Source organism: Eurytemora carolleeae, unplaced genomic scaffold (assembly GCF_000591075.1).
Source record: "Eurytemora carolleeae unplaced genomic scaffold, Eaff_2.0 scaffold744, whole genome shotgun sequence".
Lineage (NCBI taxonomy): Eukaryota > Metazoa > Arthropoda > Copepoda > Calanoida > Temoridae > Eurytemora > Eurytemora carolleeae.
The window spans coordinates 84,660-112,071 of NW_019396635.1; the positions used below are offsets into that span (position 1 = coordinate 84,660).

General features: G+C 33.8%; 3 protein-coding genes across 3 annotated transcripts; 2 read left to right on the forward strand and 1 right to left on the reverse strand.

The window, feature by feature from the left end:
• The first annotated feature begins 2,428 nt into the window (after window positions 1–2,428).
• On the forward strand, window positions 2,429–6,062 carry LOC111706668 (sodium/hydrogen exchanger 9B2). The gene is made up of 5 exons (XM_023479578.1): window positions 2,429–2,482; window positions 3,104–3,195; window positions 3,486–5,266; window positions 5,344–5,396; window positions 5,704–6,062. Exons 2-5 carry the CDS (start codon window positions 3,179–3,181, stop codon window positions 5,881–5,883), a joined length of 2,031 nt encoding a protein of 676 aa, XP_023335346.1. The 5' UTR covers window positions 2,429–2,482; window positions 3,104–3,178; the 3' UTR covers window positions 5,884–6,062.
• A 235-nt stretch (window positions 6,063–6,297) lies between these two features.
• On the reverse strand, window positions 6,298–7,879 carry LOC111706661 (uncharacterized). The gene is made up of 3 exons (XM_023479571.1): window positions 7,853–7,879; window positions 7,294–7,298; window positions 6,298–6,940 (listed from the first exon to the last, which is right to left on the reverse strand). Exons 1-3 carry the CDS (start codon window positions 7,877–7,879, stop codon window positions 6,298–6,300), a joined length of 675 nt encoding a protein of 224 aa, XP_023335339.1.
• A 315-nt stretch (window positions 7,880–8,194) lies between these two features.
• On the forward strand, window positions 8,195–24,844 carry LOC111706662 (potassium/sodium hyperpolarization-activated cyclic nucleotide-gated channel 1). The gene is made up of 8 exons (XM_023479572.1): window positions 8,195–8,242; window positions 8,443–8,499; window positions 8,921–9,038; window positions 17,311–17,363; window positions 18,572–18,795; window positions 21,203–21,340; window positions 22,779–22,875; window positions 23,226–24,844. The coding sequence occupies exons 1-8, from the start codon at window positions 8,195–8,197 to the stop codon at window positions 24,183–24,185; spliced, it is 1,695 nt and encodes a 564-aa protein (XP_023335340.1). The 3' UTR covers window positions 24,186–24,844.
• Window positions 24,845–27,412: the final 2,568 nt, after the last annotated feature.

The following is a 27,412-nucleotide window of genomic DNA, read 5'->3' on the forward strand; positions in this document are numbered from 1 at the left end:
CCCGATATCCACCATTCTAAAGTTTTCAGCTCTGAGCTTAGAATTTTGATCTAACAGAATTCATAGTAAGAAATATCAAGGGTCTATGGCATCTGGTACAGGGTTTCAAAATGTAGAGTTTGTGGCAACAACTCATCTCCTTAACCATAGATATTTTTCATTGCCATCATTTTAAGTATCAATATAATTACCAAACCAAATACACTTTTTAATAAGGGTGTAATATGTATTCTGCATTCACACCCCTGCTTGTTAAGTCAATTTAGGGACTCAGATCCACTAAAAAATAATCTTATAATTCAATAAGATACCTGGATGTTTGGAGAATATGGTAACAGGGCTAATACAAACAATTTGAAATATTAATATTAAAATTTACAAATAGAAATTGTTACAGAAAGGCGATTATGTTGATGGATATGATACGAATGATGCAAAATCTTTTTAAATACTTTGCAACCCATATGTCGCAGACCTTGGATTTGTCAAACTATGAATTCTGTTATACCAAATAGTTTAACTTCAGGTTGTAAAAATATAGGGATTGGGCAATTTGAGTTTGTGGCGAAGACTTACTTTACTTTTCCTTCTCAAATTAATCATTTTATTTGAAACAAGATTGATTAATTTTCTAGTTTGGTCGGGATTACTCTAGATCTAATTCATTCAGGTTTATAATAATTCATTTCAAATTTGACAGATTGCGTTGTTTAGTATTTTATCAAGACCTCATGGGACTCTAACCGTAATTTCAATTGACTCTCCATGCAAAGATGACAATACCCAATTCACAACAGTACCTTAAAACCTGTGTCTGATTATTTAAACATATCTGATGTGAGAAAAAATGAGAATTTGGTTGTTTCTCGGTGAGATCGTCCAAGTGTGGGTAAACTATGAATAACCTGGGAAGCGCCGGGTTCCTAAGCTAGTATTTTTATAAGCTAATACACATATTGGTAACGTACATGGAGACCAAATTGCTATGTCAGGGGACTGGAAAGCTCTTAGTTATGTAAATAAGTTCCAAATTAGTTTAGGCGACAAAACTTCAAGTTATTTTCCATCATTTTGTTCGATTCACAACGGTTCTCTTAAAACTTTGTGTGATAAAGAATTCATCATTTTCACAATATTGGCTTCTCTATAAAGTGACCCAAGGATTTTTGGTTCAAAAATTAATCACTTTTCACGCTAGAAAACCAAAGACGATATCTTCTAAATTATTGATCAAAAAGATTGTAAGGGTACCATTGTGAATAATTAGACATTATTGGATTATGGAAGGTTGACTTAAATTAAAATATTGATCGTTAAAGCGAAGAACAACATCAATGTACTGACACCCTGTGTGTACAGTTTACTGTGTAAAAGTCGCGCCGGAATTTAAAGTAAACCTCGAGTTATCAGTTGCAGGAGGGGAGGAAGGCCAGCCACAACAATTTCTCGTCGGAGCCACATTCTCCTCATTTTCTCGTTCGAACCACCTCTAAATCTTCGTCCTTTGATTATTATGTGTTTTAATGTTTCTAATTCATGAAGATAAAACTATTTTTAACAAAACTGGCCACGTTAGGACATAACATATGGATAGACTAAAGTATTGCAATGATGAAATCATGTTTGAATCTTTAGAGACATGAGAATGATGTCAAACTTTATTTAGATAAAACTGAAAACTCTTCTGCCTCCGTTATGGCAAACCTTCGCGATATAAAATAAATAGCAAAATATTTGGCATCAATACCGCTGCCTATCATTTTCCCCAGGAACCACCCGGAAAAATCTATGGTTGTCACTATAATTAAAAAAAAGATTAAAGTTCTATAACCTTGGAATTATTTGCGGCATTCTACACCAGGAATATCTGAAAATGCGCGTAAAAAGGTGACCATTTTTAAGGACATTGAACTCGAAAACTTTGATTCAATTGAAACTATTTTTTAGATTTACTAAAATTCAATATTTCATGCATGCGTGGTCAGATTCTTAAAGAATAATTTTATCTTTGAGGACTAGACACTGTTAAAAAATATTATTGGATGGACGAGGAATTCGAGGTGGCTCGAACGAGAAAATGAGGAGAAAGTGGCTCGGACTAGAAATTTTTGTGGCTGACCTTCCTCCCCTCGTCGAAGGGATTGCATTGTTCAGTCCTATTGAACAACAACTCCTTCTCTCACAATTTTTAGAGTTTCAAATGCAAGAAAATCTTTAGCAATCTTAAATATAGTTTTACACAATAAAAAAGTTATTAATTAACGCTTGGAACCATCATATTTACATTAACTATAAGCGTAACTTTTCTAAGGGGATGGGGGGAGTTGACAGAGTAATATGAAATTATAATATTATTAAAAATATTAAAACCAATATTTTCCAGAACAAACCGCATTGAATTGCGTATAATAATACAGATTGTTACAGACCTATTCTCAGTTTGGACCAAACCGTTCTCCTATTCACATACCAGTAAAACAAGGTGTGCCCCTCTTTATTATTGATTATTATTCAACAGTAGTGACAAATTTATTGGCAAGAAGTAAAAACAGAAAGTTCCAATACAAAACTTAGACGGATATTTTTTTTAAATAGAGGTTCTTGATCTTACAGAGATAACATTTCTAATCTATGAACCTTTTGATCTAATGGAAATTTGATCTAAAAGTAAAGAACTGAAACTTTCCTCCAAACTAACATGTAACCGGTGGACAAACTCACATTAGTTACTTAAGTGCAAGTAACAATTAGCACCAAAACAATAAAATAAAAAGTCATTAGCAACAACAATATCTTGGATTTCAATTTGGGTTGTTGTCAATAGGTCTGTGCAACTCACGTGATTTAACGGGTCGGTCCTTTGCCCAAACTGTGACTTTCAAACACACTTTGACCTATAAAACATTTTTCACCAATTTTTTCGACATGAAGTTTAAATAAAAGAAACCAAGTTTAGATTTTAAACTAACCATACTAAAATATGTTGTCGTTTTAAATTGACACAAATAAACTTTTATTAAATGGGCCCAAAATGAGCCTTTTAAAAATAAAATGGGATTTTTTTTCTTTATTCACAATCTACGATGTATTATCTGATGTTTAGAGCCACAATCATGGACAATCAAGGTTATGTACCTGAAGACAAAGGAGAAAGAAGATTCAGTTTAAATGCATTGAGATGCATGGAACAACCAGGTTTGATAAAAAATTACAAATAGAAAATAAAATGACATACAAATTATTCTGTGATTCAAATTTACAACAGATTAGGGGAGGATACAATTTATTCCAGGCGAAAGGATTAATAATTGGAAAATTTGGCCGGGACCCCCTTTGGTAAATTATATGTCAAAACTCTGAAATGTCAGGGATGGGACATGTTTCACATAAAAAAACTCGAAATCATATTCTCTGTTTGAACAAAACAGTTTCAACATTTTTAACATCAATGAAATGCATTTTCAATAATATATATTTACTTCTAGAAGAAACAGTAGATACCAACAAATACCTCCAGCAACTGTGCATGAAGATGAGGTCCCTCAATATCCTCCCCCGGCATATCCAGGGAAAATCAAGAACCCTGGCAGGATCAAGAAAGCTTATGATAGCTTTAAACAGACACTGCAAACAAATAGGATTACCTCACACTTCTTTCCCCCAAAAGGAGAGGTGGCAACGAACATAACTCTAATGATAGCAGTTGTTATCATTTTCTTCTGTGCAAGAGCAGTTTTAGGAAAATATTCTGCTCTAGGGGGGACAATCTTTGCTGTCTTCATTCTAGTATTCTTTGCTTTGGTAGCTGGACAGATAGTCCTGCAGTTTGCAGCACTGATATCCAAGCTTGCAGGGTTTGATATTCGCATCCCCCAACTACTTGGAATGATGGCTGTTGGAATCTTTTGTAAAAACGTTCCATACAATTCACATGAATTCAACAGCCCAGAATGTTTAAACAGATCATTGACCCAAGGTACTATTCATGAAGCATTTCATGGAAATATCAGTGCTCTGACTGGACATGATGACCCAAATGCACATGGAGTTGTCATGAATGTCCATGATGCCTTGAAGGATGAGCATGAGAGAATAGTCGAACACCTTGAAAAGACAACAGTTAATCCTAAATTCAGTTCAACTGCAAGAATATTTCATGCAAAGGTCCAAGATTTCAAATCATCAACTTCAAATGATTCCCAATCTTCACATTCAGAACATTTAGATGGAGAAGGTATCAAATCAATGCCAGAGTCTGATGATCATCATCATAGAGCAAGACGAAGTGGAGGTCATGATGAACCTGCTGTATACCGTGATCCTTGTGTTAAGAGATTTATTGGAGGTGATGTAGATCCAACTGTTAAAGGAATTTTGAGATCTACATGTCTAACTGTTATTCTTCTGATGGCAGGTCTTGAATTGGATCCTCCTCAACTCTGGAGACTTAAATGGATTGTACTCAGAACTACCTTCATACCTTGCATAGTAGAGGCATTTGCAGCAGCCCTATTTTGTTATCTGATCCTTGGATTTCCCTTTCTTCCTGGACTATGCTTTGGATTTGTTCTCTGCGGAGTATCTCCAGCTGTTATTATTCCAGGATTGGTGAATCTTAGTCAGAGAGGATACGGAGTAAAGAAGGGAATACCAACACTGGTTATTGCAACATGTTCTGCTGATGATCTTGTGGCTATTGGAGGATTTGGAATAGCTGCTGGAATTACTTTTAATCCTGATGCATCAATATCTGATCTTGCCAGCCATGGACCTCTTGAAGTGCTCTTGGGGATTGCATTTGGAATATTCTGGGGATACATCTGCCAATGGTTTCCAAGCAAGCAGAATGCAAACCATGTCTTCTTCAGGTGGGTCTTACTGACAGCTGGAGGTCTGTTTGCTCTGTTTGGAGCTCATATGGTCCATTATGATGGAGCTGGAGGTCTGGCTTGTGTGATCATGGCATTTGTTGCCTCTATTCAGTGGAGAAGAGAAGGATGGGGAGATCATAACCCTGTTACAGATATCTATAACAAGGTTTGGATTATCTTGTCTCCAGTTATCTTCTCACTCATCGGAACCAATATCAACGCAGAAAAGATGGACGGGGCAACTGTAGGATTGGGTGTTGCTGTACTTTTCTGTTGCTTTATAACCAGATCTTTCTTCACCTTTTGGTCAGCTGTTTGTGGAGGATTAGAAACAAAAGAAAAGTTGTTTCTTTCAATTTCCTGGCTTCCTAAGGCAACTGTTCAAGCAGCATTAGGTGTGTAATAATCTTTTTACTCCACATTCATTATTTCATTGATTCTTTCTGTTTGGTTTACTTCTTTATTTTTTCAGGTCCAGTGTTTTTGGAAAAAGCTATTTATGCAGGAATCACAGAGTATATACCTGTAAGATTTTTTAAAAACGTTTAGAGCATTTAATCTTATAGTTTCCTCTGATGTCAGAACTTTTTTATTGTAATCTTGAGATCAAGCATTAATCTCCATCTTATGCAGATATATGGATCATTTTAGCTTTACAGAGACAACTTTAATTGAGAAATAAAGCATTGATTTTTAAATTTAAAACTGCCTACCTTGGATATCAAGGTCGAGCGTTCAAAATTAATAATATCTACATAAAAGTTCTGATCTCAGTTTAAATATAATTTCTTTATTTAACAATTTATTATTTTTGAAAATATAATTTTTATAGATGGGAGAGACAATTCTTACGCTGGCTGTACTATCTATCGCAATTAGCGCACCCATAGGAGCTATACTCATCTTGGCACTTGGACCTGTTCTGCTACCAAATGATTTTGAGGGTGAGGATGGTGAAGCAGGCCTTAAGGAAGTTGCCAAGGAGCATATGACCGAAGTGAAACATCACTGAATCACATGATTCTTTAGAATAACAAAAACTTTATTTGCGTTTAATTTATTTCGGGTTGTGCTATTACTATTTATTCGTTCAAAGGTTAAGATGGATTGATTCTAAACTTCTTGTAATGTGTTCCTCTTCATCACATATGTAGATATTTAATTTTTCTTGAAAATATTATTAAATTAACAAGATTTGTTAATGCTTCTGTTTTGGCTACGCTCAATTTAATAAAACCGAAGTTAAATAATTTACTTTATTAACTGACTAAATTAAAAATCTAAATTTAAGAGATCAAAATATATCAAGGTGACGTGGCAGAAAAATAGAGTTCATCTTGCCGCGTCTGAGTATCCGGCTTCTCTCCTCAGATCGTCTTCCGCCACAGTACTCCCCCCAAGAAGGCAAGGCGGAGTCAAGGCGGAGCTAAGACTTCTTCCTGACTTGTCTGTGAGGATTTCTTCTTGGTATGACTATAGGTTGGTTTAAAAACATAACAGACTTCTTCTTTGAGGCGGACGACTTCGCGGCGGAGGAAAGGTCTGGAGGATCCTTTGACTGGCGAAGAGGAGGGCGACCTCGAGGCGGAGGAGTTACAGGGATCACTGGAACATCAGATACCACTGGTTTAAGCCGGTCTACAGAGACTGAATCCACTTTGGTACCAATCTGGAGGCGGAAGAATTTACTCCGCCGTTCTATAACTTGGTAGGGACCACGGTAAAGAGGACTGAGTGAGGGTTTGCTGGCATCTTCTCGAACAAACACAAACTTGGCTGCTTTCAGAGCTGCAGGAATCTCAACTGGAGGCGAATGTTGCACGTGATGAGGCGGAGGGGTTGAAAAACCTGCAATTACCTTCTCTACTTTGCTGATAAATTGTGAACTTGGAATTTCTGGGGCATCTAGGAATTCACCAGGAATTGACAGGGGAGAACCATATACCGCCTCTGAAACAGAAAAACCAGTATCTTCTTTGGGAACTGAACGGAGTCCCAACAAAACTAGAGGAAGATGAGAAACCCAATCGGAGTCAGCAGCTCTGGCTCTGAGAGAGGATTTGAGGGATCTGTGAAAAAAAATCTGTCAGATTAGGATCAGGAAACAGAAAGTAACGGAAGTAAATTGTATAAATGAAATTCATAATTGATTTGAAAATATTGATTAGAATAATAAAAAAAAGAGAAAATAAGCTCACAGATAAGAGCTCTACTTTGCTTGATCATCAATTCTAACTTTGTGTTCCCTTAATATATAATACAGGGGATGGTGTATTTCTGGACCTACGCCCATCCGTCCTACTGATTTTACAGCTGCTAGACGGACTTCTGGCCGCGGCGCCCGGCCCCCTAGCCTCGGCGCTCGGCCCCTTAGCCCGTACTAGCCGCAGCGCTCGGCCCATAATTTCTTTTAACCTTATACCTAACCTTCAAATAATACAAAAATAAATAGCTATCGTAGATCGGATGTTGCAGTAGGTCGGATGTGCAGTATAGTGGATAGGCAATGGAAATAGATAAATAAATAAACATAGATAGCTTATGTACGCAAAATCACCAAGGATTGTACAGTCCGCGAACTCATACTTCCAGGGGTCAAAGTGTACTTCAATGATAAGCGGGGTGGTTTGGTGTTTTAATGGATTTCATAATTGAGTGTAAAATAACTCCGGGAATGGAACTATTTGAACAACAATATTTCACTGAGCAATATATCATATTGATGAGAACTGAAGAAGGACATGAGACGGACTAAACTAACTTTAATTTCTCTCTACAGAACTCATGTACACCACAAGTACTCAATGACATAAGCTAAGAACAGCCAATGTTCACAACCGACCTAGGTAATCTATATAATATGAATATCTTTAAAACATCTCTGTACATTTATATCTTTCAAGATGAAAAATGTCGTCTTATGCGCGATCTATCTTATCTATGGCAATGGACGGATGGGCAGTAGAACGGATCCAAATTACCAATACAGGGGATACAGAGCACAACATTAACGATAGCTGGTATCATTTTTAAAACCAGTTTTGGAACCCAGGTTTTCCCGAATCGAGTTGCCGCTTTGTTGAAATCAGCATTTTTGTTATAAAATAAAATTTTATAATTAGTTGCTTCATATTCTTCATTTTTTCGAATAGCTCCTAAATAAAAATCTACACAATTGTTAAGACCACAGCAAGAATACAGGGATACAGGGATACATGGGTATACATAGGGATACAGGGGGATATTATATTGAGAATACAGGGGGACACAGGGGGATACAGGGGTATATAATGGTATACAGGTAGATACAGAAGGAACATGGAATGCAGGGGCCGATACAGGAGATAGAGGGGATGCAGAGGGAACAAGGGGTACAGGAGAATACAGGGAGATTTAGGGGGATACAGCTGGGATACTGAGAGGCATATTTATTTATAAATAAAACCGAATATTTTAAATATGTTAATTAAAGATTAAATGAAAACAATTCTTATAATTGCTTTCTTTCGTTTAGTTGTGCACTTGAACAATTAGTAGAATTTCCTTCAATTTATAAAGTTTTAATTTTCAGGGGAAATTCTTTGATGAAGACGCTATACTAGGGGAACTGTCAGAGAAGTTGAGAGAGGTGAACTTAGTTTAATAGTTGTTTACTGTACTGTGCTTTACTTTACTGTACTGTACTGTACTGTACCGTACTGTACTTTACTGTACTGTACTGTACTGTACTGTACTGTACTGTACTGTACTGTACTGTACTGTACTGTACTGTACTGTACTGTACTGTACTGTACTGATGATTGTGAATAAATATTTCCTAGATTAAAGAATTGCTGACAGAATATATGATGTGGAAAGTCTTTAATTGTCATTGGAAGAATTCTTTTGTATATTTATTTTCTCTTTCTCTTCTAGTCCATTTTAAAATGAGAATATCAATGGAAAATCTGAATTCAATATATCCAAATGCCAATCTCACAAATTCAAAAGATAAAATAAAAACAGCTGATGCAAAAAGAATGATAATAAAAGAATAACAACTATTTTAGGATGTTATAAACTACAATTGCCGAGCTCTGGTTGCATCTGTTCCATTTTTTACCAATGCTGAACCTTCCTTTGTTTCTGATGTTGTTTGTAAACTCAAATACGAGGTTTTTCAGCCAGGTTAGTTTACATACTGGAAAATATGGTTAGAGCGACTGTTGACATGTTTGATTCCCACCGGTACCCCTGAATTCTTTGTCTGATCAAGGATGAAAGAGTTAACCCTAATATTTGCAACTAAAAATTGACGTTTTTCATGTGTGGTTTAAAAGTTACTTTCAGATTTACGGTGCGAAGGCAATTACGGGGATTGTAATGATACGACACGTTTAAAGAGACTGTGAGATATAGTCGTTTTCAGATTGGTTACGCAATTGTTGAATATGATCTGTTTAATGCTACACCTTTTATACAAAATCTGACATTTTTTGGTATAATTTTGACACAGTTTTATGTCAATTTCTTGAAACAGGAACATATGATAGATGTCTTAAAGGTATCGTTCAAAGCCTGAAATTCTCAGGTTTTATCCTATACCCTCTTTCATTTTTCCTTTACAGTCCCTTTAATACGATAAATCATTGTTACTCTGTTAAAGGTTTTAAGGTAACGTTCGTTTGTGGATCTAACACACTACTTTTTCAATCAATTAAAGTGAATTAAGTCCACAGAAGTTTTTTAAAATTAACAATAATGAGAAAATTAATGAAAACGTTCCTAATATTTTTCTGTTATTCGATATAACAAACACTTGTTAGGGTGAAAGGTTTGATTTTGAATTTTATGGGACCCACCAGACAAAATTGGCAATGCCCGAGTTACAGCTGTATCTTTTAAACCCTAATCTGATTAAAAATGTGGAAGAAACCGTCGTTTTTCTGACTCGAAAAGTGTCATTTCTCCATTGCTGAAAATGAACAGTTTTCCAAAACAAAACATATCTATTTTATCCTTGGTTAAACAAAGCTTTCAACGGTACCTTTGTAAATCGGACTAAATGTCTTGAAATTACGATTACAGGTACTTAAAAAAGAAATAAGTTTTTGTTTTGAGATTTTCTTTTTTTATTATCAAAAACAAATGAGACAATATGTCCTTCTAATATGTCCTTGGTCCGATTTTAGTTCTAACAAAGTTCAAATGTTTCTTTGCACGAATTAAATAATTCAAATCTGAATAATTTTCAATTTTAATTTTCTAACAAATTACATTTGAATCAAAGGACATTTAGTATGCAACAACGTTCATTTTAGAAGTATTCATGAAATCTTAATTTTTTTCTGATAAAATTTGTAAAACTCTTGATATGGAAAACTTCCTCAAAACTATTGGGTTGGCTTTATTTCGACCTTTATCTTCTTAATTAATGTTTTGTGTGGGGAGGGGAAGGGGTAAAGAAATGTATTAAAAAAGATCGTTCAAACTAGAATCTATTCCAAGAAAACATGAATCTGAACTTTGAAAAAACCTTTCGTAAATACTTCTGTGACATTTTCTTCAAATTTAAAGCTTAGCACAATCAAATTGAAATCTTGTATTGATCAATTTTTCATGGAAATGGAAAAGTTTTAAATATTTTCCTATTCATTAAACAGCACTATTCCGATTTTTTTCCTATTCCAAAACTGTCACAGTTGTTATTTTCCTATTCCTTAAACAAAACTGTTAAAGTCGTAATTTCCTATTCCTTAAACAAAACTGTTACAGTTGTTATTTTCCTATTCCTTAAACAAAATTGTTACAGTTGTTATTTTCCTATTCCTTAAACAAAACTGTTACAATTGCTATTTCCTATTCCTTGAACAAAACTGTTACAATTGCTATTTCCTATTCCATGAACAAAACTGTTACAGTTGTTATTTACTATTCACTGAACAAATCTCTTCCTAATTATATTAATATTACTTGGTTTTCATTTCGATGTTTTTAATGATTTGTTTTTTATTTTAAAAAGTACAAACAGTTTATACTTCTTTTTATGAGACTGTATTTTCAGATTTATTTCTCTTTGAAGTTTTATTAAATCTTTTTAATTGTTTTCATAGTTTTTCCCCTTGACCCTTTCCTTACCCTTCTCTTTCCCTTCTCTTTCCCTTTCTCTTCCCTTACCCTATCATTTTCCTTCCTTTCCCTTCATTTTCCTTTCCTTTCCCTTTCCATTCCCTTTCCATTCTCTTTCCCTTCCCTTTCCCTTCCCTTTCCCTTCCCTTTCCCTTCCGTTTCCCTTCCCTTCCCCTTTCTTTTCCCTTCCCTTTTCCTTTCACTTCCCTTTTCCTTTCCCTTCTCTTTCCCTTCCTTTTCCCATCCCTTTCCCTTCCCTTTCCATTCCCTTTCCCTTCACTTTCCCTTCCCTTTCCCTTCCCGTTTCCTTCCTTTCCCCTTCCCTTTACACCCCTTCTCCTTCCCCTTCCCCCCTCCCTGAAGCTCCCCACCCTTCCCCTTCTTTCTGTTAGTCAAAGGGAAGAATTCCTTTTCTCACGAAATTTTGAATTTTTGCTTTGAAAACTTTTCTTTCATTAATATCTTGAGCACCTGGCGCCTTCCTTCAGGGGTAAATATAAACTCTGTAAAACTTTGTTAGAAAATTCGATAAAAAAAAATTTTACATTTAAAATATTGGTTTTTTTTTGCAGGCTTTGCTTGTGTATTCAATAGGTTTTGTATTTTATAGTTTTGAAATCAATGGATTTTGAAACTGTTATCTTAAATCTTTAGGTTTTGAATTTATGTTTTGAATCTCTCCATGTTTATGTTTTATATCCAGGTTTTGAATATCTTCATGTTTAGGTTTATATCCATGTTTCGAATCTCTCCATGTTTAGGTTTTACATCCAGGTTTTGAATCTCTCCATTTTTAGGTTTTATATTCAGGTTTAGAACCTCTCCATGTTTAGGTTTTATATTCAGGTTTTGAATCTCTCCATGTTTAGGTTTTATATTCAGGCTTTGAATCTCTCCATGTTTAGGTTTTACATCCAGGTTTTGAATCTCTACATGTTTAGGTTTTACATCCAGGTTTTGAATCTCTCCATGTTTATGTTTTATATTTAAGTTTTGAACCTCTCCATATTTAGGTGTTATAATCAGGCTTTGAATCTCTTTTTGTTTAGGTCGAAATCTAGGTTTTGAATCTCTTTATGTTTAAGTTTAATATCCAGGTTTTGAATATCTTCATGTTTAGGTTTATATCCATGTTTCGAATCTCTCCATGCTTAGGTTTTATATTCAGGTTTGAATCTCTCCCTGCTTAGGCTTATATCCAGGTTTTGAATCTCTCTATGTTTAGGTGTTATATTTAGACTTTGAATCTCTTTATGGTTAGGTCAATATCTATGTTTTGAATCTCTCCATGTTTAGGTTTACATCCAGGTTTTGATCTCTCCATGTTTAGATTTTATATCCAGGTTTTGAATCTCTCCATGTTTAGATTTTATATTCAGGTTTTGAATCTCTCCATGTTTAAGTTTATATCCAGGTTTTGATCTCTTCATGTTTAGATATTTTATATCCAGGTTTTGATCTCTCAATGTTTTGGTTTATATCCAGGTTTTGATCTCTCCATGTTTAGATTTTATATCCAGGTTTTGAATCTCTCCATGTTCAAGTTTATATTCAGGTTTTGATCTCTCCATGTTTAAGTTTATATCCAGGTTTTGATCTCTCCATGTTTGGATTTTATATCCAGGTTTTGTTCTCTCCATGTTTAGATTTTATATCCAGGTTTTTATCTCTCCATGTTTAGGTTTATATACAGGTTTTGAATCTCTCCATGTTTAGGTTTATAGCCAGGTTTTGAATTCTTCTTGTTTAGGTTTTTTATCCAGGTTTAAATTCTCTTCAAGTTTACTTTAATATCCAGGTTTTGAACCTCTCCATGTTTAGATTTATATCCAGGTTTAAATCTCTCATTGTTTAGATTTATATCCAGGTCTTGAATCTCTCCATGTTTAGGTTTTATATACAGGTTTTGAATCTCTCCATGTTTAGGTTTTATATACAGGTTTTGAATCTCTCCATGTTTAGGTTTTATATCCAGGTTTTGAATCTCTCCATGTTTAGGTTTTATATTCAGGTTTTGAATATCTTCATGTTTAGGTTTATATCCAGGTCTTGAATCTCTCTATGTTTTATGTTTCTTATTCAGGTTTTGAATCCCTCCCTGCTTAGGCTTATATCCAGGTTTTGAATATCTTCATGTTTAGGTTTATATCCAGGTCTTGAATCTCTCCATAATTTATGTTTTTATCCAGGTTTTGAATCCCTCCCGGCTTAGGCTTTTAACCAGGTTTTTAATCCCTTCTTGTTTAGGTTCTATGTACAGGTTTTGAACCTTTCCATATTTAGGTTTATATCCAGGTCTTGAATCTCTCCATGTTTTATGTTCTTTATTCAGGTTTTGAATCCCTCCCTGCTTAAGCTTATATCCAGGTTTTTAATCTCTTCTTGTTTAGGTTTTATATTCAGGTTTTGAACCTCTCCATATTTAGGTTTAAATCCAGGTTTTGAATCTCTCTATGTTTAGGTTTTATATTTAGGCTTTGAATCTCTTTATGTTTAGGTCAATATCTATGTTTTGAATCTCTCCATGTTTAGGTTTACATCCAGGTTTTGATCTCTCCATGTTTAGGCTTACATCCAGGTTTTGATCTCTCCATGTTTAGGTTTAATATCCAGGCTTTAAGTCTCTCGAGCTCTCAATATCAAGATTCTAAATCTAGGTTAAATACATGGTTAAATATCTACTTGCCACTGGCNGACAGTTTAAACTAAAAGTATATCCTGAAACTGTGGAACTGCTGAAAGTTAATCAATGAAAAAGATCTTGATCTAACAAACTCGTCAAGAACTAGAGAAGGACATATATTTTAGGCATTTTTTTAATGAATGACCTGATAACATATATATAGAGGTACATGTCCAAGTACCAATGGTACCCTTTGAAACATTTCCTGAGCAACAACGTGGAAATTTTTTGTAGTTTTTCCATCCAAAAAAGTGATGAACTTATATAGATTCTGTTCTTTCTTTGTCTCTGCTTATGAAATCTGGAGGGTATTTTTATAGAGAAACCGCAATTAGAAATGATCAATTTTAAAAGTGTTTTGTGTAACGTGCATACCTCTTTTTAAATAAATGTTACTTGATAAAAAGTCTGATTCTTTAGAGCCTCTAAACCGCTGAAAATATTAAATGATCCAATTGAATAAAAGAATGATGCCCTCCTCTATCCAGAACTAGGTTTAGAGGGATATAAACCCAAATTGGTTTGCGGCATCTCCCGGCATCCAGGTTACAGGATTGCATTGAAGGAATGCAACGCATGCACTATATACCGTACAGGGTTACCTTCAAAACATGAGACTTATGACGACCTGAATCTCTACAAATATAAAGAGATTAAGGTTAATTTAGCATTAATTATTGTATTTTATTTGTAAATACTTTGGCTACGCTCAATTTAATACGACCGAAGTTAAATAATTTACTTTATTAACTAACTAAATTAAAAATCTAAATTTAACAGATCAAAAAATATCAAGGTGACGTGGCAGAGATAAAGTTCCTCTTGCCGCGTCTGAGTATCCGGCTTCTCTCCTCAGATCGTCTTCCGCCACAGAGTCGTCACTCCCTTGAGAGCAAACTGGGCCTCGACTTGTATGAACCAGGCCTCCGCAGACTCAGGCCAAAAGGCCGGAACTTTCACTGATACCGTATTTAGAAGGTCTAGAGAGCTGGGTTCAGCTCGGACCTGGACATTATCACCGTCCTTCGGCATAGTCACTTGAGCGAGTAGCTTTAAAACAGTTTATAGTGTTGAACGAACAGTCTATAAGATCGAAAAACTCGGGGCCACCAATTTGGCTACGCTCAATTTAATACGACCGAAGTTAAATAATTTACTTTATTAACTAACTAAATTAAAAATCTAAATTTAAGAGATCAAAAAATATCAAGGTGACGTGGCAGAGATAAAGTTCCTCTTGCCGCGTCTGAGTATCCGGCTTCTCTCCTCAGATCGTCTTCCGCCACAATACAATTATTTGGCAAAAAAGAAACCAGTAACATTTGCAGGAAAGTTTAAATTCAGGACAATCGTCTTTGAAGTTTTAAACTTTGTGGGTAACCCTGTTTATCTGATCATGGAAGGCCAATTTACGGAATTTCCGAAGGGCCATTGGTTTTAGTGAGATAAGGCTATGATACATTTTCGAGATATCTTTGTTTTTCGGTCTGAAACTTGATAATATGTGGTTTCTCTGATTAATGCAGCAGACAAAAGTTGACAGAATTTCATGAGGACAGCTTTCTGATTATTACTTATATAAAGGTTTAAAAGCTGGATACGTATTTATTTTTTTTTCTCATCTTTTATAATTTTCTTTCCCCTGAAAATGGATACTCTCCGAGTTCCCTAGTACTTTTACAGTCGATTTTATGTTGGCCATTAGAGAAAATCTTCCTCGTTCATTATCTAACATCAATTTTGCTGAAGATAATTAGAGTCCCCTCCCTCTCCCCCATTTATTCGGAGCAACATTTCTTATTAAAACTGTTTTTTTAAAGTCATATTTTTGAGACAAAATTTTACAAAAAAAATAGGGTTTGCTTTGTTTTGTTTTAAGGAACTGAGCACACTGTCTCAAATTCTTATTTTTTATCCTTATATCTACAAACCCTTAAACATTAAGTTATTTCTAACATTGATTATTTGGTCTTGCAGAATTCAGAGTTTAAAATGTTAAAGGTCTACGATCCATTCCATCAGGTTGCAAAGATCTAAGGATCAGAAAATTAGAATTTGTTTCAAACTAATCAACTTCTTTGTTTGAAAAAGAATTCAGATTATGAGATGGGAAAAAGATAATTTGCAAATATTCACTTTCTAAAAAAATGTTTTTAGACAATTATTATTCCTTGAGATTGTTTCTTCACAAAGATTAAAAACAAACTGTGTAGATGTGTGAATATTGAGTTGGGGTGGGGGTCGATCTAATAATTGTAATCCCTGCTGAGAAGAAAATCTCTTAGTTTTAAGAATTGGGCATCCCTAAGTTCTGGTTTGCTGCAAATTCGTACAATTCTGTATGCAATTCGTTAAAGCTTCATTGATTGTGGATATCCCTGTATATTTGTTCTTTTTTGTTATTAAAGTGTTGTGAGGGGGTGCAAATACGTTCATTTCTCTCATAAAAGAAGAGATTTAAGAAAGAAAATAGTCTAGAATTTACACGGAAAGAACCGGGAAGAATTATTCAAGATGAATTTAAAGTATTTCTCCCAACATGACGAGAATATTTCATCGGTTCAAAACATCCCATACAGATCAAAAACTTGTCTGTGAGAAAGTGACATGCTAACGGATGATTTTGGAAAAAAGAACAAAAACGTTTAAACAATAAGAATTGCTTAATCTAGAAAGAACATCTAATTCCCGATTTTTGTGAATTATCTGTCATTTGTTGATTTTTTTCTAGCTCCTGACTAGGGTTACCCACAAAGGATGAGACTTCAGAGACGATTTGTATTGTCCGCTGTCTTATATTCACGATTCTTTTTCTTTATTTGCCAAATCATTGTATAAGCCATTGAAAGACTGTTCTTAACGGAAAAGAATTGTCATATTCAAAGAGTTTCAGGTCGTCTTTATAGGCTTATCTTTTCTGGGCAACCCTGTATATCCGAATTAATATTAATAAATTTAATATGACATAAGTTGATCATAAAGATCAAGGATTTGTGCCTTTTTAAGGGATCTAAAATACAACAATTATGACCTTTGCAAAATACAAACAATATTTTAAAACCTCTTGTGGTTTAATTCACCAAAATTTCTCCTTTTGTGGGGGTTTGGGTGATGGGGGGATGTTAAAAGCGTAAATTCAAAAGGCAAAAACAGCAACAAATGATGAAAATCACATGTGCGACGCGAAAATCTAGAATTTCATTGGCTTAAACTTTTCCATGAATAGTCTCAAACTACAAGTAGACTCCCCCCTCAAAAAAGAAACACTCTGATTTTCTAATGCCCTTATCTTTGCAACAAAAAGTCAAAGACCTTTGATATGTCAAACTATAAATTCTGCTAGATCAAGTTTGAAATATCAATGGTTCACACCATCAGATTGCAAAGATATAGGGATTAGAAAGTTTGAGCTTGTGGCAAAGTTCTACATTTTCCATTACTATTGTCATCAGAGAAACTGGAACACGAAATTTAGTATATTTAATGTTTTCATGTATAGAGCAAATAGCACGAACTGGGTCTCCGTACACTGGAGTCTTGCAAATTGAGAGTCTAATTGAGAGTCTAATTGAGAGTCTAATTGGCATCTTTCTTTTCCAAAGTTTTCTGAATGTATGTAAAGTATGAATTAATAATTTCCCTGTTTAGGAGACTGGATCATCAAGGAAGGCTGTGTTGGAAATAAAATGTATTTTATCCAGGTAAAAAACTTAACTTATTGTGTATTTCTTTTTTTATGAATATCAATTAAAAAGTCAAGACAACATCACAACCATAGAGAATAGAATATATAGAGAGGAATTTAAAGAATCTCTCGGTATGAATTTTTTCAGTCCCTTTCAGCCTGAAAGGGAGTTCAAAGTGTACAAATCATGTAAAGGTTCACAAATTATATGCAGTAGAGTACATTAATACAGTATGTTCCCTAGACTATTCATTTCAATTTCGAATTTTTTAAACTGTTAAATAAACTTTATAATGAATTAGGTGAATAAAAACATCATTTGATTTATAGTTATAACGGAAAATCATCGTTTGTAAAGTGGAAGGCATAGAGTCTATGTGAAATGATCATTGGTCAATTATGAAACCAGCCTATTTCATAATTTGGTTTTCTTTTAACAATAATTTTAGATTTGCTATAAAATGATATTCCAGGGCCCAACAGGTTATATAGCACAAATATGTGAAGTACACCTGCAGTATGGAAACAGTACAACAAAATGGTCGTTTTCCACTTTTTTCTAGGAAATTCCTCTCTATATATTCTATTCTCTATAATCACAACCCTCCCCCCCCCAATTTTCAAAAAGAGCATCCTTCGTAAAACAGCATATTTTTTTCAGAATCGAAAATTTTATTTTTTTTTGCCCATAAATATTGTAAATTGTAAAGGCCCCACAATCTGTTAAAAGATATCCATCTAATGATGAATAGGTTGAAATGACAATTTCTAATTAATAACGGTATACTAAAAAGCCTGTTCTGATCAGTTTTAAATTACTTGTCAAGGTTTAAAATCTTAAAAACTGAATATTTTCAACTGGGGTTTCCTTTATCCATAGTGGTTTTTCTGCAAAAGGAAAAGGAATTGAGTCTTTGCCACAAACTCTGATTTTCTAATCACTATATCTTTGGAACCAAATGTTGCATACCTTAGATATTTCAAACTATGAATTCTGTTAGATCAAATAATCTAAGTTTGAAATATCAAAGTTTTACAAAATCGAGTTCTAAAGATTTTGTGGTTTAAATATTTGATTTTGTTCCAAAGACTCAATTCCTTTACAGAACTTTTTAGAATTAAACACTTTTCCAACGACATTACTGATTTGATAAAGGTTTCAAATAATTACAGGACTACTTGAAATTACGCTTACAGTCCTTTTAATCTTCAAATTGTGTTTAGGAAGGAATAGTCGACATTGTAACCAGCAATGGAGAAGTTGCAACCTCCCTCTCCGATGGTTCGTACTTCGGAGAGATTTGCTTGCTCACTAATGCGCGCCGAACGGCAAGTGTGCGCGCTGAAACGTACTGCAACGTGTTCTCTCTCTCTGTTGATCATTTTGACGCTGTTCTGGAAACCTATCCACTCATGCGCAGAACCATGGAGAGCGTTGCCGCTGAGAGGTAATAAACATAAGATAATAATAGATATAAAGAGTTTGCACCCCCCCCCCTCATCCTTCCCCTTACAGTTACCTCCATTCTCTGCCTTTGCGTTTGATCTGTATACTTCAACATGTACATTTAATTAAATATTCCACCGTAGAGGCCACTGAGGAGTCTGTAGATAACTTAGAGAAAAAAGGATTTAGATTGCTTTCTTATATACCGGGTTTTAGCTGATTCAACACAAACTAGCGCCTCTATGTGATAAATGTGTTTAAACTCTATATCTACCTGATCCGCTTGTACTCAAGTACACCTGTGCTCTTACTTCATTTATGGATGTCAAAACAACGTATAATTCAATATTATAATGCAAGGAAAGTTATTTCAGAGGGGTGCGCATCTTTTGTACTGCATTGTACTGTCTCTGGACGGTAATGTAAACACAAGACGGATGTCACAGCCTGACATGGGATCCATCTTTCACATACAAAATCAATGAAATATTCTGGTCATAGGAAACTATTATGTGAATTATCTAAATTATCAAAATTTATGCTTTTGACCTCCTCGGCCACTATACGAACACTGATAAATCTATTCTTGTTTACAAATTCTGCCCAGAGAGAACTGGTTTCAATATGTACGCAGAGTATACGCAACTGCATTAAACTTTCCTTGTATTATAACCTTGGTATAATTCAGCTGACCTCATGAAAACGTCGGTACAAAAAAGGCGACAATTCAAAGTTAGCCCGGTATTAGTTGTTGCCGAAAAATTTTCTTAGTGGTGGCAATGAAATTAAGGAAACAAACCCTTCGATAAAAATATAACTTTACAGCTCAGACACACTTTCTACTTTCGGGAAATGTCCCTTTTAATTGTTTTAATTAAACTCGATCCTTCTGGTCTACAATGTTCTAATTGGATTAATTAATCTTGTTAATAATTAATTCATGAATTTAAATTTATTAAAACTAATATTCCAGTGATTATAACTAATTCAATTTTGTCATTTTCTTAATTTTTTTTTGAATTTTGGAGAAATTCTATGATACAAAAACACGATGTTAGGTACTTTCCCAAAGGCTTTTTCCCAAGCGGAAACTTCTCAAGAGTATTTTCCCTAATAGCAACTTCCCAAATGAGCAATTTCCCAAGCGGCAACATTTCAAGTATGTCCTAAAACTCGGCATCCGATCCTATCCTAGCCGCAGCGCTGGGCCCCTTTGCAGCCTGCGGCGCCTCAGAATACCTAATCTAACCTTTGGGAAAATGTACATTTGGAAAATTGTCATTTGGGAAGTTGTCCTTGGGAAAATGCCTTTTGGAAAATACCAAACACACCTGTTTTGAAAATGCCAAGACAAAATTTTTGTATGATTCTTTTTTAAGAACTAAACAGTCACTCATAACAAGTAATAAGAAAAGATTTTGTTACAGTGGTATTCAAAATGCAGTGGAATCATGATAATTTCTTTTATTTTATACTAATTGGACGTTATATCTAATGAAATTGGCAACCACTGTAGATTAAACCCGTTAGAATGAAACATATCTTAAAATCTTGACAGAGAGAACATTTTTGTTGCCAAAAATTAATTTAGTACAAATTGTGTTAGATCTTTTAGAATTCTAGATTTTAAATTGAATTTCGTCCTCAAGAAATGGATCACAACAAAACTTTATAATGTTATTTGAATCCCAAAATTTGAACTTTAATTTAATCATCAATGTTTTCTTCTGCTTGTTTCACAACTTCTAGTTCTATGTTTACAATTTTCTATGGAATTAGGTTTAAAAAGAACCTAATTTATAAATTTATATTTATACGGCACAGGGATCCAAAAAGGTTGCATTATTTACCAATTACTTTTCAAATACATAAAACCAAAAACAAATGCTCATGGGTCGTAAATGTGACATATCAAGGGCTACAAAAATGTATAAGCGGGTTAGTGTTGCTACTTTTGGACTTTCGATCACAATTATTTGACCAATTAAATAGAATTTTTAGACTTTTCTTTTTTCTTCTATTTGTCGGCATATGCGCAATAAACGAAAAAGTAGAAAAAAACTCCATGTTTAAAGATTGCAGAATCATAGACGAACAAGTAAAGAAACCTACTGCAACTCGCCCCGCCCAGAAACACCAATTTTTACTTCTTGATGATATGAAATCGAAAACGTATTGAAATTGTTGAACTGAGTTTTGACCATGGCTGGAATTTTTTTTCAGTCATCTTAAAGTTTGTTAAATTAAACTTAAAAGTCTTCACAATACTAAGACATGTAAAAACAATGCGAAGACATGCAAAGACTGTGAAAAGACAATGCAAAGACATATGCAAAGACAATGCAAAGAAATGCAAAGCCAATGCAAAAAACAGTTTAATTTGATTCAATTGGTCCTGTTTACTCCAGGTTGAACAAGATAGGGAAGAACCCGAACCTGGTCCCCAACAGAGACAACCTGGATATTGACACCAAAACGGTCAACGCCTTCGTTAACGCAATCTCCACCAAGGAGAGCGTGGACTCCTTTGATCTCTCCGACCCAAGGAACAGAGATATCATTAGTTTTTATGTTGATCGAGTCGGAGATGAGAAATTATGAATGAATAAGAAGTATGTTGAGCTAGTTACAGTTGGTTCAGGTACAGTCGTCGTCATATATATCAATATAATGAGAATATATATCAATATAATGAGAATATATATCAATATAATGAGAATATATTTCAATTTCGATTTCTACCAAGCTTTCATGACAGTATGGAAACTAGGGTTTCCAGCGGACGAAACGTTTCAGGAAAAAATGCGAAAAAATGCAAAAAATTGTGAAAAGTTTGCGGTCGCATTTCGCAATTTTTTTCGCGAAATTTCGCATTTTTTCGCGAAAAATATTTGAATTTTATTATGACATATAGATAATTCTTCTTCCTTAATTTTAATAAATGTTTTATTTTTGCATTTTTTTTTAATATTCTGTATTTTTCGCGAAATTTTCGTGTTTTTTAGATAACTTCCGTTTATTGCGCGAAATTTTCGCATTTTTACACTAGATTTTTGCAATATTTTTTCGCGAAATTTTCGCATTATTTTTTTGCGAAATTTTCGCATTATTTTTTGCAAAATTTTCGCATTTTCTTTTTCGCATTTTCTTGCGAAACAGATTGAAGTGAAATATCGCGAAAAATCGAGAATTTTCGCGAAATGCGAAAATGAAGTGAAATGATCGCGAAAAATTCGCGAAACGATTTTACCTTTTTTGCTGGACACCCTAATGGAAACACATAAGCATGAAAACAAATAGAAACTTATTAGAAATCAAAACTTAAATATATAAGTCGTCTTCATTGTATTGGTATTAACGCCGACCACTGTCCTTTTTGTGCAACCCACTTCTTCAGCAGGTTTGTTGATGGAAAATAAACTTTCTAGATTTTTTGACTTGATTTGATCTGTAAACCATTTTTTTAGTTCAATTCACTTTCATAAATAATTTTTATATATATTCTGAATTTATCAAATGATTTTAACTTTGAATGTGTGTTTTAAAAAAAACAAGGTGTTTAAAATCTAATAAAAATATGTTTCAAACCCCACAATATCTTAGGATTATGTCACTCTGTAAGATAATTGATGGGAATAAACCCAAACTGTAAAAATCCGAATTGGTTAAAAGTGTTTGATATCTGTAAAATGCATAAATTCAAATTAGGAAATATATTTCGATGTGTTTTTACATCATCTCCTCAAGAATGAGAAGCATGTTCTGAACAAAACAAAAACAAAACCCGTCATAAAATAATATATTATATTTTGTGTTTTTTTTTAAAGTTTCAATTGATTTGAAAATAGGAATATATGCATTTGAATTGCATTTGAAATTGTTATGGTTGTAATTTCAATTTGATAACTAACCATTTTTAGTAATGTTTGGAATTCTAGAATGCTTTTAAATTAATTTTTGAATGAGTGTATCTGTATTCTGTAGTGCAAGATTGTATAAAAACCTCCGAAACCTGGGAACGTTGTTTGCGTTCCCCGGTATGATTGTTCCACGTGCTTCATCTCACCCAGATGTTACAGAGGTAAGCTAATGGGTCAAAGGAACGTGTCTTGTAAGGAGGCTTAATTTAAGTAAAGGGTGTTTCAATACAATAAAGACGACTAATTATATTTCAAACAGCAGAACATGAATGAAAACAAAAAAAATTTAAGTCTAGAAAAACGACGGTAACATATCGTTGTTAACCGGGAACGCCCCTTTTCCTTAAATGAAATATCATTTTAGAGTTTCCCTTTAGTTGAGATTTTGGTTCATTTTTGAACATTTTTTTGTTATTTACTTTTTATAAACGTTCCACTATAATCTAAAATTAAAAAAATCTGTTTAAATAAAAATTAAATAATATTTGAAAAACTTTTGTATCTTATTTAGGATCGGGAACCTCCGAGAAAAACCAGTTTCCACAAATCCGACATGTACCTGGAGAGATCTAACACAGGTACAAGTTCTGGTTTAGAACGAAGACGAGATCCAAGATCCTCAATCCGTAAAAGAGATTTGACGAGCAGCGAGCAGCTTAGAATCATAGAGAACCACAATCATACCGTCAACTTCCCGATACCCCAGGACAACCCGTCTTTGCAGAGCATGCAGACCAACTACAGGTCAATGCAGAACGTTCAAGCAGAGCACGCCCCCTCGCTGCAGAGTATGTACTCTGCACAAACCAGTTTCGATAAAAATCCGACGCGGGATGTCTCACAGAATCTCAACATGTCGGATAAGAATAAAGAATCCTTGCAAAGTTTGCGAAACAATATTTGCATGGATGATTACTCCCCACACAGCAGCATTAGATTGAGGAAAACCTCCTGCTCCAACCCGTCCCAGTCTCTTTCAAAACTCTCCGTAAACTCATCCGTGTCTAAACCCAATACTCCGACAACTGAACCCGGAGCTAGACCAATGCCCTTCAGTATCAGTCAATCCTTATCCCGGAGCCCTGGACCAACCCTAATTTCTCCGGGCCCTGGATCCACCTCTAAGTGTCAAAACATGCATTGCAGCTCTTCTCAGGGTTACCAGCTCTCCCAGCTCTCTCAACATGATCTTCCTCCGAGTCTACACCAATCCAACTCAGGGTTCTCAGGGTACCCGGAGCAACTGCAGAACCCGTTCTCTCCAGAGGATCACAATGAATCTCCTAAAGTGTCCTTTTCAGATATTTCAGGTTCGAGTTGTAAAGCTCAGCCAAGCTCCTCTCAATTCTCCCAATCGTCTCCTTCTCCAACCCGAAAATCTTCCTTTAAATCTGCCCAATCCTCCCAACATACTCCGCTAGAAGTATCCCAAGGTTCAATCATGGCCAAAACTAACTCAGACACTAAGTAGTTCAGTACAAAAGAACCAGAGTGGGTTCAAAGTAAAGATGGCAGAGTTTTTCTTAATTTTTTTAAAATTCAAGATGTTTTGTATACTTTATAGAGCCTCCGCAAAAATCTAATAAGTTTATTATAATCTAAAATGGTTTTCTCTTTAAGTTAGTTTTTATTAAATTGTAAAACATTTTTCTTTTTACCAAGCATATTTCTAATCAAAGCGATTCAATAATCGTTTTAATTTTTCATATATCTTAAGATAGAGTAATTAATAAACCTTTAAAAAACGATTTTTTAGCAATTTTATGCGTTTTTGATGTTATATACCAAATACTTTTTTGTTGAGGCTCTTATAAAAGGTGAAAAATCTGGAATGTTTAAAAAGGAATATAAAAACGACATCCATCTCTATTTGTAGAATATACTAGATATTAAAGTATTATATTATATTAATTGCTATAAAGTATCCTGAGTTATATAATGTGATATTGGATCATAACTGGAGTCAACCAAAAATATTATTATTAATATACAATTTTTTATATTTTCAAACATTAATTTTTTATGGTTTAGAAAAATTATTGCCTTTTATTTGAATAGACACTTCTATCTTTAAAAAACCACGCCAACAAATTAAAAAAATCTTTTTAAAAATAATTTTTTAAGAAACCAAATTGGGCTTCCGGGTTCAGGTTAAAAATTTTCTTTTTAAAATGTTTAAATATTCTTAAAGATATTTATCAATAAAAAGTTTTAATCTCCTAAAATAAATAAGGTAAAGAAATGTTAAAAGAAAATTTTCATAAGAAAAAAAGAAAAAACGTTTAATTTCAGTTGAAAACTAAAAATTAAATAAGGCAAGTTTGAATTAAGAAACGAAAATAAATCTTTTAAATGAAGTTTTATATTTATTCGCAGATATATAAATGAGAATAAGAAGAAGAGAGTTGCTACAAACCAACAAAATAAATGAATATTTAATCTAAAAGTTTCAGAATTTAATTAACTCTAAATTTCGTGGATTAATCCATTATCTTCTGGTCCCTGGAAACTCCATACTTGTAAATGTTTAAACGATGTGAACTTGGTCCCTGGAAACTCTAATTTAAATAATGATGAACTTGGTCCCTGGAAAAGCACTTATGTTTAAAGTGACAGACCGGCTATGGAAGGTAGGTAAACTGAGTACGTAGTGTTGTGGACAAATTCTTAAGGATTTATTTGAGACATATAAAACTATTCCACGATGTATAATTAATTACTGAGTTTGAGTGCATAAGCTCGACGTTTAAAATCATGAATTCGGGTGGGTTCGTTTTCAGAATCGTTTTTATTAAATTATTGCATAACGAAGACGAAAAATATAGTAAGAATTCTATAGTAAACTAATTAGATGATGTTTCTTAAAAGAATTTTGTCAATAAATTGAAGTTAGAATTAATTATTTCCTTTTTCATCATTATATTGAATTTCTTATTTTCTATGAAATTGTTCACAGATTTCTTCAAATTCTTAAATGTCGTCTTTTCAATAAAAAGTCCAGCAAATCTGCAGAAAATCTTTGTGATCCAAGAGAGATTAAAGAAACTAATAATTGAATAAGCTTACTTATTTTCGATGATCGAGCTGTTCCTAAACAACCTATTAGTTTACAATAGAATTTTATTTATATTTTTTGTCGTCGTTATTTAAAAATTAAAAAAAAAAAATTCTGAAAACGTATCTATCCAAAAGTACGATTTTGAACGTCGACTTTGCGCTCAAACTCAGGATTTACAGATCTTTTGTAAAGTTTTATATGTCTCAAATGAATCCTAAAGAATTTGTCCACAACACTGCATACTCAGTTTAACTACCTTACACAGCCGGTCTGTCCCTTTAAGAAATAAAAAGATCAGATAAATTTCGTAAAACCCTCTCTGAAGTCTCATCCTTTCTAAGTAACCCTTCATATGTATTGTACATAAACGGTTTTAAATGATACGAAGCCCTGTATATATATCTACAGTTTTAATAAAAGGAAACTCTGTGTATATATCTATAACATTAAATGATAGGTAACCCTGCGTATAACAGTTTTAAATGATAGTGGATTTGTGGGAATGGATTTCTCTGATGTACAAATAGAGAAACCTTTTATCAAAATGTAAAAACCTTTTCAAGATGACGAAAACCTTTATAGAGATTTGATTCAACAAACGTCAGAACTAAAGCAGACTAAATATATATGAATTTTAGAAAGGGTAGAAATTTGAAAGTTTTTGGTAGTTTTTCTTTCATTTTAAAATTTAGAATATTCCTGTGTTTCTAACAATGTCCCCCATCAAAGTCTGATGAAAATCGGTCATCAAGGGGTTCAGGAGTTATGATCGGACACAAAAACAGACAAGTCGGCAAACAGAGATTACAGATTTATACACAAAGAGAATAGATTATAAATAGAGTGGAATTTACTCGAAAAAAGTGTTGTACTGTCTCCATACTGCAGATGTACTTCACACATTTGTGCTATATAACCTTTTGGGCCCTGGAATATCATTTTATAGAAAAGTTTTCTTGAAAATTATTTGAATATCTCTAAATTGATTCTCTGATAGCCTGCCATGCATTCCCGAGTTCATTTCAGCATAAGTTTTGATAAAAATCCATTTACATGAATTGTACACTTTGAACTCCTTTTCAGACTGAAAGGGCCTGACAAAATTCATACCGAGGGATTGTTTAACTTCATTTCTATTCATATTCTCTGTTCTGTGTTTACATATCTATTGCTATATAGTCTGTAGTCCAATAAAAATGTTTAAAATCGCAATTATGAAAATCTTCTAAATTCATGCCAACCTTAACTTTCCTTCATACTACTAAAAGCTGATCCCTTCCCCCCTGTAATCCCCCCCCCTGTAAGTAGAGATGAGCACCGTTTTTGTGAATGAGCAAAATTTTTGGGAACGAACTAAATTTTTCGTGAACGATGGTGTCGTTTAGAAAACAAACGAATGATGAATGAATGACTTGGATCGTTTTCACAGAAATGAGAAAACGATCAATTTTTAAAAATGAATAAAATAATAATAAAAAAGTATTGTTATTTGCTGAACGAACGATTTTTCAAAAAAACAATAGTTTTTTCGAACAAACTTTTGAAAAAACTATGTTTTTTTAGCAAAATATTGAGAAAACTTTAGTTTTTTTACTGAGCAAACGATTTTTTGAACAAACTTTTTAAAAAAGGATAGTTTT